The following is an 18,249-nucleotide window of genomic DNA, read 5'->3' as shown; positions in this document are numbered from 1 at the left end:
CATGTACTTGAAGTGGTAGGGAAATTGCTGCGTAACAAAATAAAATGCACTGTAACCATTGGAACTGAGAAAGTGAGCCCTGTTATGATTGAGCTCACTGTGGACACGGGTTCTGCTGTTTCTATCCTTCCTTGCCACCTTTATGAGCAGCACTTCAGTTCACTGCCTTTACGACCTCCACAAATACAACTGGTGACTTACTCGAAAGCGGCACTGCCTGTACTCAGATGCTTATCTGCACAAGTATACTATGGGGATGCAGTGGCCAGTACTAGCATCTATGTTGTGGAGATAGGCACAGTTTCAAAAGAGCTTTGCCACTTACAAGCTGAAGGCATCATTGAGTGGGTGGATGCTTCCCCGTGGGTGTCACCTATTGTGGTGATGACAAATAACAATGGGGAAATATGGTTATTTGTGGATTTGCGGGAGCCAAACAGAGTGGTAATAATCGATAGCCATCCACTTCCACACAAGGAGGACTTATTCACGGAGTTAAAATAAGAAACAATGTTCTCTAGCATCGATCTGAACAATGCATACCTCCATGTGATGCTTCACGAGGACATCACCCATGATGGGTTGTTTCGATTTCGTCAGGTACCTTATGGCTTGGCCTCGGCATCTGCGGCTTTTTTAAAAATGATGGTTACAATACTGAAAGGACTTCATGGAGTTTAGACCTATCTAGATGACATGATTGTGTATGGACGCACTGCAACCAAACATGATGATTTGAAGAGCTTCAAATGCAGCCAAAAATCTAACACCGCAAACTAAAAAAGGTATTTTAGTTTTACAATATAAATGTATAAACTGCCTATGAGGGCATGCTTAAGGAATGTGGGTGTTTTTAGATGGACTGAGAGTGCACAGAAAAGCTTTGAGAAATTGAAGGAGCTTATTGTGAACAGGCCGGCTCTAGCAATCTTTGACCCAGCACTGCAAACATTGTTAACCTGTGATGCCTCTGATTATGGATTAGGGGCTGTTTTAACTCAGATTCACACAAATGGTTCCGAGCATACTGTTGCATTTGCCTCTCGCTCACGCTCAACTGCAGAGCAAAAGTATTCCATTGTGGAGAAAGAGGCCCTAGCCTGCATTTGGGCTGTTGAAGGGTGGTGAACATTTTTGTGGGGCTGACGCTTCACACTTTGGACCGATCACCAGGCTCTAACTACCTTGCTGGTATGGGCCGTGCTTGGATGCGCATTGCAAGATGGTCCGTCCCGTCTGCTCTGCTGTAACTATGAAGTATCCTACAAGCCAGGATTCAAAAATGTCACAGCGGACTGCCTCTCATGCCTGCCCTTGCACACCTGTCATGTTACTGACTCAGCCATTGAACCCGACATGGTGGCATTTCTCTCAGCTGAACCCCATGCTTTTTCATTGGAGGAGTTCTCCAAAGAATGCGCTGCTTGCCCTGAACTGTCAACACTGCGACAGCAACTACTTACAGGCTGGCCTAAAAGCAAGAAAACCCTTGAGCTAACACGATATTTTCATATCAGGGATGAACTGGCCAGCACAAAACAGCTTGGTCTTTAGAGGTTCATACTGCTTGGTGGTGCCAGTATCTTTGCGTGGAGCTCTAATTAACTTAGCTCATCAGGGTCACCAGGGTATCGTCAGGACCAAACAGCGTCTTCGGGACTTGCATTGGTGGCCTGGTATGGATCACTCAGCCCAGTCCGCCATCACTTTGTGTCAGCTTTGCCAAGCCCAAGACAAAAGTGCCAAAACACATACACCTCCCCTTCAGCCTGTACCACTTCCGGCTGCCCCCTGGCAAAAGGTGGGACTGGACATTGTTGGACCATTTGAGTTAGGGACCTGGGATTGCAGGTATGCACTAACGTTAGTTGACTATTAAAGTAAGTGGCCAGAAAACGCCTTCACCAGCAACGTCTCTTCTGATACCGTTATAGACTTTCTTGCCACAACGTTCAGCCAGTTTGGCAACCCAGTGGAAATTGTGACTGATAATGGTGTGCAATTCACATCTCTTGCTTTTGCTGGATTCCTCACAAGCAGAAATATTAAACATGTACGTACCTCCCTGTACTTTCGACAAGCTAATGGTGCTGAACAGTGTCCTGAAGGATTGTGTTCAAACAGCAAGTTTGGAAGAGGAGCTCTGGAAACCAAACTTGTGTTCATGCTCGACAGTCTCAAATCAAAACCTACAATGACATCAAACGTGCTGCAAAACCATCTACTTTACGACCAGGAGACAAAGTGCATGTGAAGATACCTGCTCATGTGAAAAAAAGCAGGTCAAAATTCAGTTCGCCATCTACAGTGTTGGGACAAAAAGGCCAGGACATATATATCCTGGATGATGGGAAAGTGTGGAACACAGTACACCTGCCACCTTGTCCTGGACAAGCCATTTGGATAATGAACCCTACTGGGGTTCCAAATCTGGTTGTTGCACCAGAAACCCAAAGACAACCCAGAGCCAGACGCCCGCCTGTCTGGCACAAAGACTTTGTCACATGAACTGTATCACCGTATCAAATCATGGGAACGGGCAATAATGGTCAGAAATTCAGTGGGAGGGGGTTTAAGAAAACCGTCCAACACAGCGCTCTAATATAAAAATGCTGGTGACTGTAAAAAGTAAAAGCAGAATTCCCGACATTTTGGGTGATTCAGAAATCCCCGCCATACGCTTTTTTTTTTTTTTTGGTCCAAAAAGAGGACATGCCCGGGAAAAAAGAGGAAATATGGTAACTCTAACGCCATGGCAATGTACAACACAAAGTACCTCACACGTGTAACACTTAACCTAAATAAATTTAAGCACTTTTAAGGACCTGCATGTATGTTTTTTTTTTTTTTTTAATTTCCGGGCTGAAGCAAAGTAGACTACACTTGGGGGAAATATATTTTTAGAATAATTATTTGTATATGTGGGAGTTTGCAGCAGTGACAACAGCATGTTGTCATGCTGTTGAGCGGAATGTGAGCAGAATGCACAAAGCGCTAGTAAATAAGTCTTGTATGAGAGCTACTCTGTCTGTGTACATGTCTTTATGCTATTTTTTTAATTAATTAAACGCAAGCACATTTCAAAATAAAAATGCAGTTAACAACAGTTTTAACGTTGCCCTCTCTGGAGATCTTATTCAGCTCTCGCTGCCTCAGTAAAGCAGCCAATATACTTAAAGACCCATCCCACCCTGGACATCAGCTGTTTGACCAGCTGCCCTCTGGTAGACATTTCAGGTCTATCACATCACAGACAAACAGACTCAAAAACAGGTTCTACCACAGAGCCATTCGTGAATCTACATAGACTCTCTGTCTTTCTTGATCACAATAACACTGAACATTGCATAGATGCAATTAGTATTTTAAACTGTATTTCTGCACTACTATTTTTAACTGGATTCATGCACTATTCTTTTACATTTCCTCTGCACTACTTGAACCCATACCTCAGCTGCTATACCATTGCATCATACTTTATCTTTTTAAGACATTGTAATATTGTCAAGTCACCTTTATTTATATAGCGCTTTAAAAAAAAATACATTGCGTCAAAGCAACTGAACAACATTCATTAGGAAAACAGTGTGTCAATAATGCAAAATGACAGTTAAAGGCAGTTCATTATTGAATTCAGTGATGTCATCTCTGTTCAGTTTAAATAATGTCTGTGCATTTATTTGCAATCAAGTCAATGATATCGCTGTAGATGAAGTGACCCCAACTAAGCAAGCCAGAGGCAACGGCGGCAAGAAACCGAAACTCCATCGGTGACAGAATGGAGAAAATAAACCTTGGCAGAAACAAGGCTCAGTTTGGGGGCCAGTTCTCCTCTGACCAGACGAAACCAGCAGTTCAATTACAGGCTGCAGCAAAGTCAGATTGTGCAGAAGAATCATCCGTTTCTTGTGGTCTTGTCCTGGTGGTCGTCTGAGACAAGGTTTACCTAATTAATGCAGCCTAAAAATCCTTTAACGGATTTGGATGCTAAAAGCATATTATGTTATGTGTAAGCCAGGTTAAAGCGATGGGTCTTTAATCTAGATTTAAACTGCAAGAGTGTGTCTGCCTCCCGAAAAATGTAAGGTAGGTTATTCCAGAGTTTAGGCGCCAAATAGGAAAAGGATCTGAGTTTTTAGAATGTAGCAGACATAAAGGATTATAATGAAAAAGGAGCTCATTCAAATATTGAGGTGCTAAACCAATCAGGGCTTTATAAGTAATAAGCAATATTTTGAAATCTATACAATGTTTGATAGGGAGCCAGTGGAGTGTTGACAGGACCGGGCTAATATGGTCATACTTCCTGGTTCTAGTAAGAACTCTTGCTGCTGCATTTTGGACTAGCTGTAATTTGTTTACTAAGCGTGCAGAACAACCACCCTATAAAGCAGTACAATAATCTAACCTTGAGGTCATAAATGCATGGATTAACATTTCTGCATTTGACATTGAGAGCATAGGCTGTAATTTAGATATATATTGTTGTGTATATTTATTTTTATTAAATCCTGCACCTTTATTAATTAATACTGTTCCAATAATTTTGATATTACAAGTGAATAAGACCAAGGATTGCTACTTAATTTTGCTGTACTCTTTTTTTTAAATTCTAACAACCACCAAATAGCCAACATTTATGAAAACTGATTGTTTCGATCTACTAATGATGAAAAATTAAAATTTTGTGTAATTTTACATTTAGATCACACCTGTAAATTCACATTTTGGCCAGGAATCTTTTTCTATTACTTCTTAATATTTTGATATATAAGTTTATTAACTTTAATAAGTTTTGATATTACCTATTAAAGGGTTTTCATATTACCTCAGTATAATGCCTAATAACAAAGTGTTTACTTTATGTAATGGCTATAATACTGCTGCTCCAAAAGCTCCACCTTCTGGTAAAGAGTGAATATGGATATGAGTGAGTGACGTGTAGCCAAGTATGGTGTCCCATACTTGGAATTTGTGCTCTGCGTTTAACCCATCCAAGTGCGCACACACACACACACACACACACAGCAGTGAGTAGTTTTTGCTGTGACGCCCAGGGAGTAGTTGGGGGTTAAAGTACCTTGTTCAAAGGTCTCATCTCAGTCATGGCACTGACAATAATTCAACCGATTAGATATGCAGGCCCATTTTTTCTCTAAACAACAATATATTCATGTAGACAAGTTGACAAAAAATGTGCTAAGACAATGTTCATTTTTAACTTTATTTTTTACATCGGAATTTAATCAATCACAATTTTGGATTTTTTTTTCATACCCTCTCTCCAGATCAGTAGGTCATATCTGGGATACAGTTCAGGGTCAGCAATTAAACATTCTTAAATAAATGTACAAGCTCTATCATTGTAAATCTTCAGACAACCTGTTTTACTGCAAGGTTCATGATTCATTAATCCTCATAGAAAAGTATTCCAGATTTAAAGTGTCCAGGCACCCTTAGAACACCAGAAGCTAGAGCATGTCTGAAGTAGTTTTGGGGGTGATGTTTGACACTAGGGATGCTCTTTTGGTTGTTCCTTTAAACGCTGTCTCATTTCTTCTGCATGGGCATTGCTGCGCTCCCTCTTTGCCTTGTACTGTGTGGACAAACAGAGAGGCAAATGATTTTAAATGAAGACAGCTAGACAAATCAGAGCATTCATATTTCAAGCTTTACTTAGAGACTGATTTCAGAAATCTTTTGATTTAATGCCTCAGGGAAAACAACAACAACAACAAAACATTCTAGACTCATTTGTATGGAAGATGCTTTGGCCTTGTTTCCATCTGGTATTAATACTACAGATACAGGACAGGGGCGGAGTGGGCTTCCTATAATGAGGAGTTGAATGTGTTCCACAATGACATGACTATCAAATTGATCCAGGATCAACATTACTGGCCAAAAATAAAGACTAAACACAATCCCAACCCTTAAACCTAACCGTACCCATAATTTAATCCTAAAATTAGTATGAAATGATAATGGAGTAACAAGATTGTAGAAGCACCTAACCCTGATCATAAGCCTAAAGGCTGATTTGTACTTCTACGCCATAGCCTACGTGTAGACGCACACCCTAAACCGTAGCGTATGCCGTAGCCTGACGTGCACCTCTCCAGAAATCTTAACAGCGTGTCAATTCTACGCGGACTGCAAACATTGTGATTGATCTGCTTGAATCCGTCCCTCTCTGTATGTACTTGAGTTTTGTGTGCGTTTATATGCACTTTAATATAATTTAATGTTACACCTTCTTATATAAAATAAAACAAAGCAAAGAACAAGTGTCTTATCACGTATTATACACGTATATAGCGTCCACGAAAACCAATGTTGATCTGCCGTAGTACAAGTCCTTGTGGAGATGAAAAGAATGCCGCCATCTCCTGTTCCGTTGTTGTCTCCTTTTGTAGCTTTAAGTAATGATTTAATTATTTGATATTTATTTGCTGCCATCACGGATATAATGCTTCTTTGATGAGCCGCTCCTTCAGCTTTTGTCGTGGTACTGCAGGTTACACCAGCAACATAGCCATGGACACTGCAGACTAGCGTTCTGCATGTGTACTGCACGTCGACGCAGACAATGACACAGAAGTATAAATGAAAACTGACGCATACCCTACGGTGTAGGTTCAACGCAGAAGTATAAAACAGGCTTAAAATAGATATTCCCTGTAAAGTTATCCCTCAGTTCTGATTGGTCAATTGGAATGTTGTTCCAAGATCAACAAGGATGTTGATCCAGGAACATGCTTTACTTGGTGAAATCACAGTCGCCGGTATATGATGACAAATATAATTTTTAGGTGAACTATGCCTTTAATTTGCAAGAGGTAGGATGAACACACACAAACTGCAGGGACAAACACATTCACTCATCTAAACACAGCAACACATAATTTTTGTAATCAATTTTTACTAATGCGATATTAATAACAGGTGAAAATGGTCACTTTTATCTAAAGTGACTTTTAGTGGTATAAAGAATTCAGTATGTGCATTCTCAAGCTACAGGAACTCACAATGAGCACCACACAATCACATACTCACCTCTTTCTTGAGACAGACCCGCATTGCACGATCCAAATCATTGCATGTGCCAAAGAACCTGAGGACATTATGCTAATGACAGAGCCAGACATTATTTTTCTTACAAGCCTGTTTTCACACCAAGATAAACATTTTGCACTCTCTGTAATTAGTGCACAAGTTTTATGAAAAAATTATCAGAAAAAAATTATACATCAGAAGAAATGGTACAATCCAAAAAGTAGCATGTACTTGCATCTAATAGATATTTAAAGAAATACAGTAGTTTACTCAAAAATAAAATACTGTCATCTTTTTACTTAGCATCATGTCTTACCTGTATGACTTTCTTCCAAGGAACAAAAAATGAGTTATTAAAGCATATACATTTTTCTGTTGACTACATTTTTGGCCCACAGAACAAAATCATACAGGTTTGAAATTACATTAGGCTAAAGGTATGAGATAAACGATAACAGATTTTATTTCTTGGTTCGTTTCATTCACAAATATTTTTTTTTCTGCATGGTTTGTGGATTGTACAATTGAGGAGAAGAAAATGTAACTCTGAAAAGCATATTTGCATGAGTATGTTCCATACCTCCTTGTGGCACTGTTTGAGAAGTGTTATTAGCTGATTGCACTCATCAGTATGTAGATGGGGTGACAGATCCGAGTGCATCTTGAGTTAAGGCTGTATGTCTTGCAATCTGTGACAACACTTGCCCTGCTGGTAACTATAATAATTAAAGTCAGGGAGGGAGGGTGGGGAAAGGATGTACCTAAAAATGTTCAGTGTACTGTACTTTGCAGGTAAGGCATTCAAAGAAATCTTATTTCTTATTTCAATCTTATAAGTCTTATTTCTTCTATGGATTTATGCTTTATCTCAATTGTCTTTGGCCATTCCTATAATCCCAGATTGTATGATGGTGTGTGGGACAAAGGCATAAATAACTATCTTTAAACAAAAATGTTTTTGTAAAACATCTAATTTCCTTAAGACATTTTCACAAGTACTATTCAAATTAGGGATGTGCTGATCAGGTTTTTGTGCCTCTGATCCAATCTGAGTCACTGAATATTGAGTATCTAACGAGATGTGTGTGTTTGTGTATAAGACATTGGTAGATGTAAACAATATTAAACAGACTTTGTGGTCACAATTATGAATATGGGACTACTGATATCAATTAATTGTATTCTATATTATGTATAATAAACAGAATAATTGCAACTGAAAGGGAAAAAAGTGGAGATTTGTGTGCATCAAAAACAAATACAAGATCAGACCTCACTGGTTCTCAAGCATGGGTATTGTACATTTGATCTGCTTCTTTTTTTAAATGGTGGTTGGAAAAACCACGTAAAAGGCACATATCGCCTCCTACTGTGTGACACTGTCATGGCACCTGATGTAAAAATAATGACCAGGCTTAGGAGAGAAAATACCAATCAGTTAAAAATGCATGGGACATCCCTAATTCAAACAGTCTTAAAATAAATTTCACCAAAATTAACTCTCATGTTTACTCCCATGTCACTCTAAATCCATAAGACTTCACTTCATCTTCAGAACACAATTTAAGATATGTTTAATATTCTCTCAAAATTACTATCCATCCATTTAAAGACAATGCAAATTAAACTTTCACTTGCCAAAAAAAAAAAAAAAAAGGCTCTTACAGATCATCTCTGTGTGCACGCACACCTGAAGCATGCACACAAGCAAGCCATTTCTCAGACAGCACTCAAATACCAAATTAAATTCATTTTTGCATATTGAGCATATTTCATCAAACGCCATACACAATGTTTCCTTTAGATTGGCAGGTTTGATTGCAGGAAAATACACAGTTTATGCATTCAGCAAAATAAAATATTTCTGTTGGGCGATGGAGCTTATTGGGAAACCAAATACTACATTGCCGATCTGGATCCATCTCCATTCATGTTATCCATCTGTGTCTGTACAAGTTCCCGTAAATCGCAAACGCCTGGCTGATCAGGTTTGGTGATGCTTTCTCCAAACTGGCCAAATACAAATGAGACCGCGATAAATAACATGTTAACAAGAAATGTAGCAAACATTCCCATTTCAAAGAGAGCGAGTGCAGGTGAGGTGTTAATCCACCACTTGCTTGGCGGCGGAACAGTGAACAATAGTTGGGTTTCCATCACCCTGCTTTTATGCGCATTCTGAAGTATCGCATCGGAATCAAGTGATGGAAACGTAGAATTTCAAATAAAAATGCCTTCATTTGCAAAAAACTTGTTGTTTTTGACGAAAAAGGGTTAATGCGAATAAAGGGAGTTGGAAATGTATTTTGCAAATAAATTCCTCCAAGAGCATCAAAAAAGTAATGTGACTTTGCGCTATGGGGTGGTAAAACCTGACTAAGCAGCAGACTGATCTTGTTCCACAGCATCTAAAATTTTGCTATGGTCATTTGGAAATCAATTATCAAAGTATTTATGTATGCCTCCCAGAACTGTTAAACGACTGCGTTCCCAAACAGCAGCATCCACCTCTGAAAGCAATAACCATAATCATTGTTTTTCATCTGCTCGTTCTGAGGTGCAAGTAATTTATTATATTAAAAATATAATATTATATTCAGTAGCTTCTCCTACTTTTCTTAGTGATGTATAGTGCGAGTTTATCAGGAAGTGACAATTTTGTTCTCTTTAACTCATTGGATGGAAACTGTGCTTGTTCGTAAATGTTTTGTGCGATATTCCAATTTTGCGCATAAGTTAAATTCGCAAATTTGGAAGGAAACCCAGCAAGTGTCTACACCGCCGCATCTGCCTAGTGTCTACACATGAATTGAATTTTGAATTCAAACTCTGTTTCAGTACCTCATAAACAGGACAAGGCAGTTTTCTGTCAAGGATTTGTCATGTCATGTTCCAGCAGCAGTTGGGAGTGGGGTGGCCAACCTTAGCCCTGCCCCTGCGGTAATTGTGTTAAATATTTTTAACATGTTAAACTAGATCGGCAACCTTCCGTTCTCTCTCGTGAAGCCAACAAGGGAGTGACTAAAACTGCAGTTTATCAACTGGCCACTACAGGCTGGCTGCGGAAAGTGAAAGTGAAACTTATCTCTGGTTAATTACAGTTTGCACATATTTGTTTTGTCGCGAACGTTGCTCTGCCTTCAAAACAACTGGTACAAGAGAAGCGCGATAACGTGCGTCATCACTACGTCACACCCTTTACGGCATTAGTTCTTGCTTTTGTTCACACAGCGCTCATTCTGGGACTGAACCTGGCAATGTAACTAGGTGTCGGACCCAGGATCAATCCCGGGACATGTTGGCATTCACACAGAAGGCGACCCGGCAATCCTCTGGCAATTTTTCGGGTCCAACGTGCAGTATGAAAGGACCATTAGACTCCCCATGTCAAAATGCCCAACTTTACAGAAGAAAAAAAACATTTACAGCCTGGTTCAAAAAATTTGTTTGGTCTATAAAGCAAATTTTGCCCTTCATGACAACTGCGAGGGGGTGGTATAATTTTTTTTAGAACTTATCTGTTGAATTTATATTAAGCCTTAAAGTTCTGCATAATTAAGGGTATTGTCACTTGAGTGACAGGTGGATTGCTGCTGCTGTCATCGCTGTCGAGCTAGGTGGGCGTGGCTCCAGCAACCAGCTCCCGCCTTTTTGGCCATTTTCGATTGTCCGGGAAAATCACACGATGAGGCAATGCCAAGATGGCGACGGCCCGCTTTGCACACTTTGAGCTTCAAAAACGCTATGGTTGAACATTACAGCAGCCAGTGGCTAAAAATTAGGCGTGGTCCCTTTAAGAGACGATGAACGCATCCAATATAATACACATCCCATTTTCTTCCTCAACTGTTTATTTTCACTTTAGAAATAACTGACAGTTTTTTCGAGCATAATTTCCAAGGGGGATATTGACATATTTTGTATTTATTTGTTGGCACAAGAGCAAAAATAAGCAAATTCGATGTTCAAGTGTTTTGAGACGCCTTTCTTTTCGCAGAAGAGAGCTCGGTTCAGTGTCGCTGTCCGTGATACGCGGCTCTCTCTCTCTCGTTCGCACCGAACACCAGTAACCAGCTACTACGTTCAGCTTTTCCGCGTCTTGTTTTTGGATGCTTTAATGTTTAAATCGACAAGCGGTAAGGCGTTTAAACATGTGAAAAAGATAAGCTTGCGTGGCTATGCGCAGCAGTGGTGAAAGAGTCACCTATGATGGTGAAGGAGTCATCATAGCTTGCTTAGTATAGACCCAGCTCCCAACCCAACTTTGAGAATAGATTAACGGCGATATTTTTTTTATCGCCCGATAATAGTCTCGCGTTAACACAGCTCGTTAATGGCGATAACGGCCCACCACTAATATATATATATATTTATATATATATATATTTTTTTTTTTTTGGGGGGGGGGTTTAACGGTACGTGTATTCGTACTGGACTGTTTAGGTACAGGGCACCGAATGACCGAATGCAATATTTTGTGTGCAGAACATAGGTACATTTTCGTGTTTCCACACGAACATATTAAGTGGCGGAAGTCTCCGCGTTCAGCGCAAATCCCGGCCTGCAGCTGATTCTAAAGTTTTCACAAGGCATTACGCGAGTGTGAACATCGCTACAACTAGGAAAAAAACAACCGTAATTCAAACGCAGCTTCCGTCTGCATTTAAACAGACCTTTGCTCTTAATTCCAATCAGGCCAACCCAATAACGAAATCTGAGGTGGTCTAAAAACTGAAACTGTTGTTGCTGCACTTTACACTTTGGAAAAGTTATATATATATATATATATATATATATATATATATATATATATATATATAAAAATTTTTTTTTTTTTTTTTTTTATATGAGCAGGCCTACAAGCTGGGATTGGTAATGCTGCACTGTAATCATAGTTATTTATTTATATTTTTCAATATATTTTATCATGTGATATTGGTTTGAGACGGAGTATTTTATTTAGTGGAGAACTTTGCAGCATTATTTTATTTCTTATAAATTTTTTGTAAAATGGTAATCAGGCATTGGTTTGTTCGGTGTCGTGCATAGCTGTGTGGGCACAGTCGCCGTGGAGGATAACAGTCCTTTCCCCTCACTGGAAAAGCATAGTGTAGGCTCAGAATGGCCTACATAAAGTCATTTCTGCCACTCAACAGAGCAACATATAGGGCTGTCGCGATAGTCGATAAATCAATTAATCGCACAATAAAAAAAAATATAATAATATTTTCGGTCGAGATAATTTTTTTCTATTTTTATTTAAATAATGTAGCATATCATGATGTGATGAGGGGTTAGACTGGAGCGCATCCTGTGGACAGTCTGCGGCAAAAAACACCCGCTCCGAAAGCACAGATGTCCTGGGAATAAAGAGTTAAAGGGATAGTTCACCCAAAAATCATAATTATGTTATTAATAACTCACCCTCATGTCGTTCCAAACCAGTAAGACCTCCATTTATCTTCGGAGCACAGTTTAAGGTATTTTAGATTTAGTCCGAGCTCTCAGTCCCTCCATTGAAGCTGTATGTACGGTATACTGTCCATGTCCAGAAAGGTAAGAAAAAAATCATTAAAGTAGTCCATGTGACATCAGAGGGTCAGTTAGAACATTTTGAAGCATCTAAAATACATTTTGGTCCAAAAATAGCAAAAACTACGACTTCATTCAGCATTGTCTTCTCTTCTTTCAGAACCAGTTCACCAAATCGAACTGAATCGTTTTAAATGGTTCGCGCATTAATCCACAAATGACTTAAGCTGTTAACTTTTTTTATGTGGCTGACACTCCCTCTGAGTTAAAACAAACCAAAATCCCGGAGTAATTCATTTACTCAAACAGTACACTGACTGAACTGCTTTGAAGAGAGAACTGAAGATGAACACCGAGCTGAGCCAGATAACGAACAACAGACTGACTCGTTCACGAGTCAAGAACTGTTTCTGTCAGACGCGTTCGATTCGAGAACCGAGGAGCAGATGATACTGCGCATTTGTGATTCAGCGTGACACAGACTGACACACAGAGTGTCTGAACCAAACTGATTCTTCTGGTGATTAATTCTGTACTGATTCTGTGCTAATGTTATGAGCCCAGGTAAACTGAAGGCCTGAATTAAGGGCAAACATCGCAAATGACGCAATTGCGTCGAGCGCAAAAGAACCGGTGAACCGCTTTCTTCAACCGATTTATTGAATCGAACTGTCCGAAAGAACTACTGGTGATCCGAAAACTGATGCAATTGGTTCTTGACTCGTGAACGACTCATTATCTGGCTCGGTGTTCATCTTCAGTTTTCTCTTCACAGCAGTTCAGTCAGTGTACTGTTTGAGTAAATGAATTACTCCGGGATATTGGTTTGTTTTAACTCAGAGGGAGTGTCAACCAAATTGAAAAAGTTAACAGCAAGTCATTTGTGGATTAATGCGTATTGGAGACGCGAACCATTTCAAACAATTCAGTTTGATTTGGTGAAATGGTTCAAAAAGATCCGGTTACAGCGAATGATTCGTTCACGAACCGGATATGACAAACTGTTTTGATTTGAACTCTCTCTCACAACAGACACGGAAGAGAAGACAATGCTGAATAAAGTCATTGTTTTTGCTATTTTTGGACCAAAATGTATTTTCGATGCTTCAAAATATTTTAACTGACCCTCTTATGTCAAATGGACTACTTTGATGATGTTTTTCTTACCTCTCTGGACACGGACAGTATACCGTACACACAGTTTCAATGGAGGGACTGCGAGCTCTCAGACTAAATCTAAAATATCTTAAACTGTGTTCTGAAGATAAATGAAGGTCTTTCTGGTTTGGAACAACATGAGGGTGAGTTATTTATGACATAATTATGATTTTTGGGTGAACTATCCCTTTAACGTCTTGCTAGAGTGACTAGCTTTGGGAAGCGCCTTTCATTTGCTTGTGGATGTTTGCGTCGCAAGCGATACAGCATTGTACTCGCACAACTTTTGTACTTCATTTTAATACCTTGTAACATATTTTGTAACTTCGTTGCACTTTCTGTCGAAATTGGCCTCATTTGGCTTGCTCAGCTAAATATGTCTGTAGGCGTGTGGTTGCGTGTGTCAACACAGCCAGTTAACACACACATGCACACATGTGCGCTTCGTTTTCTCCATTCCAAAGCACATCGATCAGCTCCGATATCCGTTACAATGAGGAAATTTCAGTAATGGATTCCCACCACCTAAAAACCCTTGCTGTAACTCTGCTACAAGATTTATGAAGAAAAGTAAAATAAAACTCTGCAGTGTTTTGGTGCACCCCGTTTTTCAAAAACAACGGGTATTTTCACCCTTAAGGAAGCTGTTTGAGTCGGTTCTTTACACATGACCTGGTGCGCTTGCGTCATTCTGAACAACTGAGATGTTTTAAACTAGATGCTGTGCAATCGTGCCTGGAAAAAACAAGCACATCTCTTTCATTATGAGCATGCGTACCGCATTTGAAATAACGAACTTGAGCACAAAAAAAAGAAGTGATATGTGAACGGCCCCTTTATCGAGCTCCTTCATCGGTCAAAATGTTTACTTTCAGTTAACGTTTAAACGGTCAATATGAGCATCCCTAACTGGCATATACATAATATAACATACAATATTATTTCCTTTTAAGCCTCACAAAGTCAACATTTTGGTTTGTCTTGCTATGAAACTGCCATAAAATACAAGTTTTTTGATCTTTGAAAAGGTGTACCTGCATTTTTATGCCATTATCATTAGTTGAAACTGGTCTTAGAATGACGATTTTATCATTTATTGCGATAATTTCTTGGACAATTTATCATTCAGCAAAATTTGTTATCGTGACAGGCCTAGCCACATACATATAAAAACTGAGCCGTATTGGGTCGGAATATCTGTATCTGTAATATCAGAATATAATGATTACAAATGAAAAATGATTGCAGCTGTTTTTAGTTGATTAGCTGGCATGTCACCATATTCTAATTTGAGATTTTTGTTAAATGTGAGCCAAAATCATCACAATTTATGGAGCACCACACATGACATTCAAGAAAAAATAAATAAATTTTGCACATGATATACTAATTAGTTCCCTCAATGTTACTAAAACGTGCACACGATTACTATTTCGTTTTGGATGAATTTTTCTACAACATTCTATTTTATTGAAATACACCTGCATATTTTGCAGAGATGCTTTACTTGCTCTTCATTCCTGTCCTCATAAACAATGTTGATGACCTTTTTACTTTTGTTCTTAAGTGAAAGTTACATGACACACAGCCAGGGGCATAGATTACATACATACAGGCCTAGCAACATACATATAAAAACTGAGCCGTATTGGGTCGGAATATCTGTAGGGTATCTGTGACTGAACAAACGACCCAAAAGAATGGAAAAAGGTGATGTTTCCCGACATTTTCTGTTCCTATATGAGAACGATACGGTTTGTGAAAAGTAAACATTTGACATTTTGTTTTGCTTAATTGTAATAAAGTGATAAAGACTTGACTAAAAGCCTGTCATACTTTATTATTGATATATTAAAAATATTTGAAACGTTGACAACACAGGTAACATTAAGGTCCACTGAAGTGCCTTGAAATGTGCAGCTTTATTCTATGTGGTGTGTGCTTCGGCTGCCTAATCATTTGCACAAATACATGCCATAAAATAAACATATAACATGAAAATTTGTATATAATATACGAAAAAAAAAACATTGTTATTGGTTATTAGTTAAACCATCGTAAAAACAATGTTTTGCAACACTAACCATAGCTTAACCATGGTATTTGTAGTAAAACTGGTTATAGGCTATAACTAGTAATAAAAACACAAAAAAAAAAAACTGGATAGCCTACTAAACATTTACCATAGTAATACCATGTCTAATTTTCGTAAGTGATTGTGTATAATAATACAAAATACATGTTTTAATAGATTATGACATCACAAAATATCAGGGAGTGAGATTTATTTGATTGTTATCAACTGTTACTTTAGGGCAGCTATGGTACATACATTACATTGAGTGGTGATGGTCTAATAAATCTGTTATGCAATTTAAATAATAAGAGAAAATTACAAATATCCTCATTTGTGTTCTGAAAATGAACGGAAGTCTTATGGGTTTGGAACAACATGAATGAGCGTATATAATGGCAGAATTTTTAGATTTGGTTGAACTATCCATTTGATTTAATTTCGCTTTAACATATTTGAAATCAGAAAATGTGCATTGTGCATTATTCATTAACGAAGCAGAAACACTTTAAATTAAACACTTTGTAAATTAAGCTCATTTATCTGCCAATGCTGATTAAAAAAAAAAAAAAAAAAGAGAGACTGTCAAATATAGGTTGATCTTGATTATCATTCCAGTCTACAACATCTTAAATCTGATTAGGAAATTTGACATGACATTAAGGATACTACAGCCTCCCCATCCCATCCCATCACTCATTCTATAATCCTCTGAAATTTGGAACACTTACCTGCAACAGCAAAAAAAAATTATTAGTATTAAGCCATTTAATTAAATTTTCAAATAAGTTAATCAGTTACAGTATAACGTTTGTTTATATATCTATCTATCTATCTATGCTTCTTGTAGTAGGACACAACAGTTTGTCATTAATAATTTGACCAGCAGATGGCCACAGATATCTTTTGTATTGATTCCAAATTTCAAACAGTTTTCTCTCATTGGTTCATTAGCACAATCAAAATGGTTTTAATAAAAATAAGTCATTATTTATTAACTACTTCATTCTACAAGGTGTATTTAAAACTACACAGAGTTATCATCGAAAAATTAAATCTCCCAGTTAAGCTAAAATGATTTATTATACTTTTTTTTTTTTAAATTGAGTATTACAGCATAAGGATGAAACATACCTTGAAAATTTATCTGAACACCTTCTGAATTCCCTTGAGGACTCTTTTTTCAAAAAAGAGATAGTAACAGTCCCATATATGGTGCTGTATTGAGAGAACTTTGTTAATAACTGGGGAAAAAGTGTGGCCATTTTATTTTAAATGCATGATAACTAAGGAAGTAAGAAAAGTGATTCAAGTACACTCTCATTACCTTTTTTAATTAATTGGTTTCGTGTTGATATCACACTTTATACTATCAAGAATGCGTTTTCGATTATGTAAACTGTACAAATCTTTTGTTTACGATTGTTTGTAAAGAAAAATGGTTGCTTCGTAGAACTGTTCTCAATCACTCCTACATAAGCAGTAGCAGTCAATAACACATTACAGTTATGAAAGAATATCAGCTCACCAATGCTCTTAAAGACGGTTCATCCGAGAACAGAGGTTGAATTGACAGCTCTGCTGTCGCTCGTGAAGGGCAGCACTGTTCACGTGTTTACAGAGTGACATTCACGTTTTTAGTATATCAGAAATGTATTTTGCTCATTAATATTTGATGGTCTCTCAGACATGTCCGTTATTTACTTTGTAATGCAATGATCCGTTTAAAAAAAAAAAGCACACACTATATCCAACTAATCATTACATCATGTGTGTGGCGCTGCGTCTTGCGTTGGCTTCTTTTTCTTCTTCTTTTGTGTTTATTGGCGGTTGGCAAACCAACTTAGAGGTGCATTACCGCCACCGACTGGGCTGGAATATGGATTAGGATTTTGCTTGCAAGCCTATGATGAAAATAAAACATAAGAACTAAGCAAAATAAATAGACAAGCTAGAAAATAAAACAGAAAAAAATAACAATAATAATATACAATCAAGAAGAATATAACATTTACAAATGAAAAAAAATATTGCAGCTGTTTTTAGTTGATTAGCTGATTGGCATGTCACCATATTCTAATTTGAGATTTTTGTTAAATGTGACCCAAAATCATCACAATTTACGGAGCCCCGCACATGACATGCAAGAAAAAATGAATACATTTTGCGCATGATTTACTAATTAGTTCCCTCAATTTTACTAAAACGTGCACATGATTACTATTGCATTCTGGATGAATTTTTCCACAACATTCTAATTTATTGAAATACACCTGTATATTTTGCAGAGATGCTTTACTTGCTCTTCATTCCTGTCCTCATAAACAATGTTGATGACCTTTTTACTTTTGTTCTTAAGTGAAAGTTACATGACACACAGCCAGGGGCATAGATTATGCGGGGGCCACGTGGGGCGTTCAGAAGAACAG

At 38.0% G+C, this 18,249-nt stretch overlaps 1 protein-coding gene across 3 annotated transcripts; it reads right to left on the bottom strand.

Moving 5' to 3' along the window:
- Window positions 1-5,210: 5,210 nt before the first annotated feature.
- cmc2 (C-x(9)-C motif containing 2) lies at window positions 5,211-17,643 on the bottom strand. Of its 3 annotated transcripts, none has more exons than XM_052532015.1 (5): window positions 17,349-17,643; window positions 16,955-17,038; window positions 7,637-7,765; window positions 7,057-7,128; window positions 5,211-5,596 (listed from the first exon to the last, which is right to left on the bottom strand). In XM_052532015.1, exons 3-5 carry the CDS (start codon window positions 7,715-7,717, stop codon window positions 5,513-5,515), a joined length of 237 nt encoding a protein of 78 aa, XP_052387975.1. In that variant the 5' UTR covers window positions 7,718-7,765; window positions 16,955-17,038; window positions 17,349-17,643; the 3' UTR covers window positions 5,211-5,512. The 3 variants fall into 3 exon arrangements, with proteins under 3 accessions (XP_052387975.1, XP_052387974.1, XP_052387973.1); XM_052532014.1 differs by having other exon boundaries at window positions 7,637-7,762; XM_052532013.1 differs by having other exon boundaries at window positions 7,637-7,772; window positions 17,349-17,642.
- Between the last annotated feature and the right edge of the window lie 606 nt (window positions 17,644-18,249).

This window comes from Carassius gibelio, chromosome A18, assembly GCF_023724105.1.
Source record: "Carassius gibelio isolate Cgi1373 ecotype wild population from Czech Republic chromosome A18, carGib1.2-hapl.c, whole genome shotgun sequence".
NCBI lineage: Eukaryota > Metazoa > Chordata > Actinopteri > Cypriniformes > Cyprinidae > Carassius > Carassius gibelio.
Note: the sequence above shows the minus strand (reverse complement) of the source record. Positions and strands in the feature narration are given on the sequence as shown.

Excerpts from the sequence above, each read along its gene's own strand:
- cmc2 (XM_052532015.1), bottom strand. The coding sequence starts at position 7,717 with ATGCACTCGGATCTGTCACCCCATCTACATACTGATGAGTGCAATCAG. Across the intron at positions 7,129-7,636 it reads TCAAACAGTGCCACAAGGAG|CATAATGTCCTCAGGTTCTT; the intron begins GTATGGAACATA and ends CTCTGTCATTAG. Across the intron at positions 5,597-7,056 it reads GGGTCTGTCTCAAGAAAGAG|TACAAGGCAAAGAGGGAGCG; the intron begins GTGAGTATGTGA and ends TTGTCCACACAG.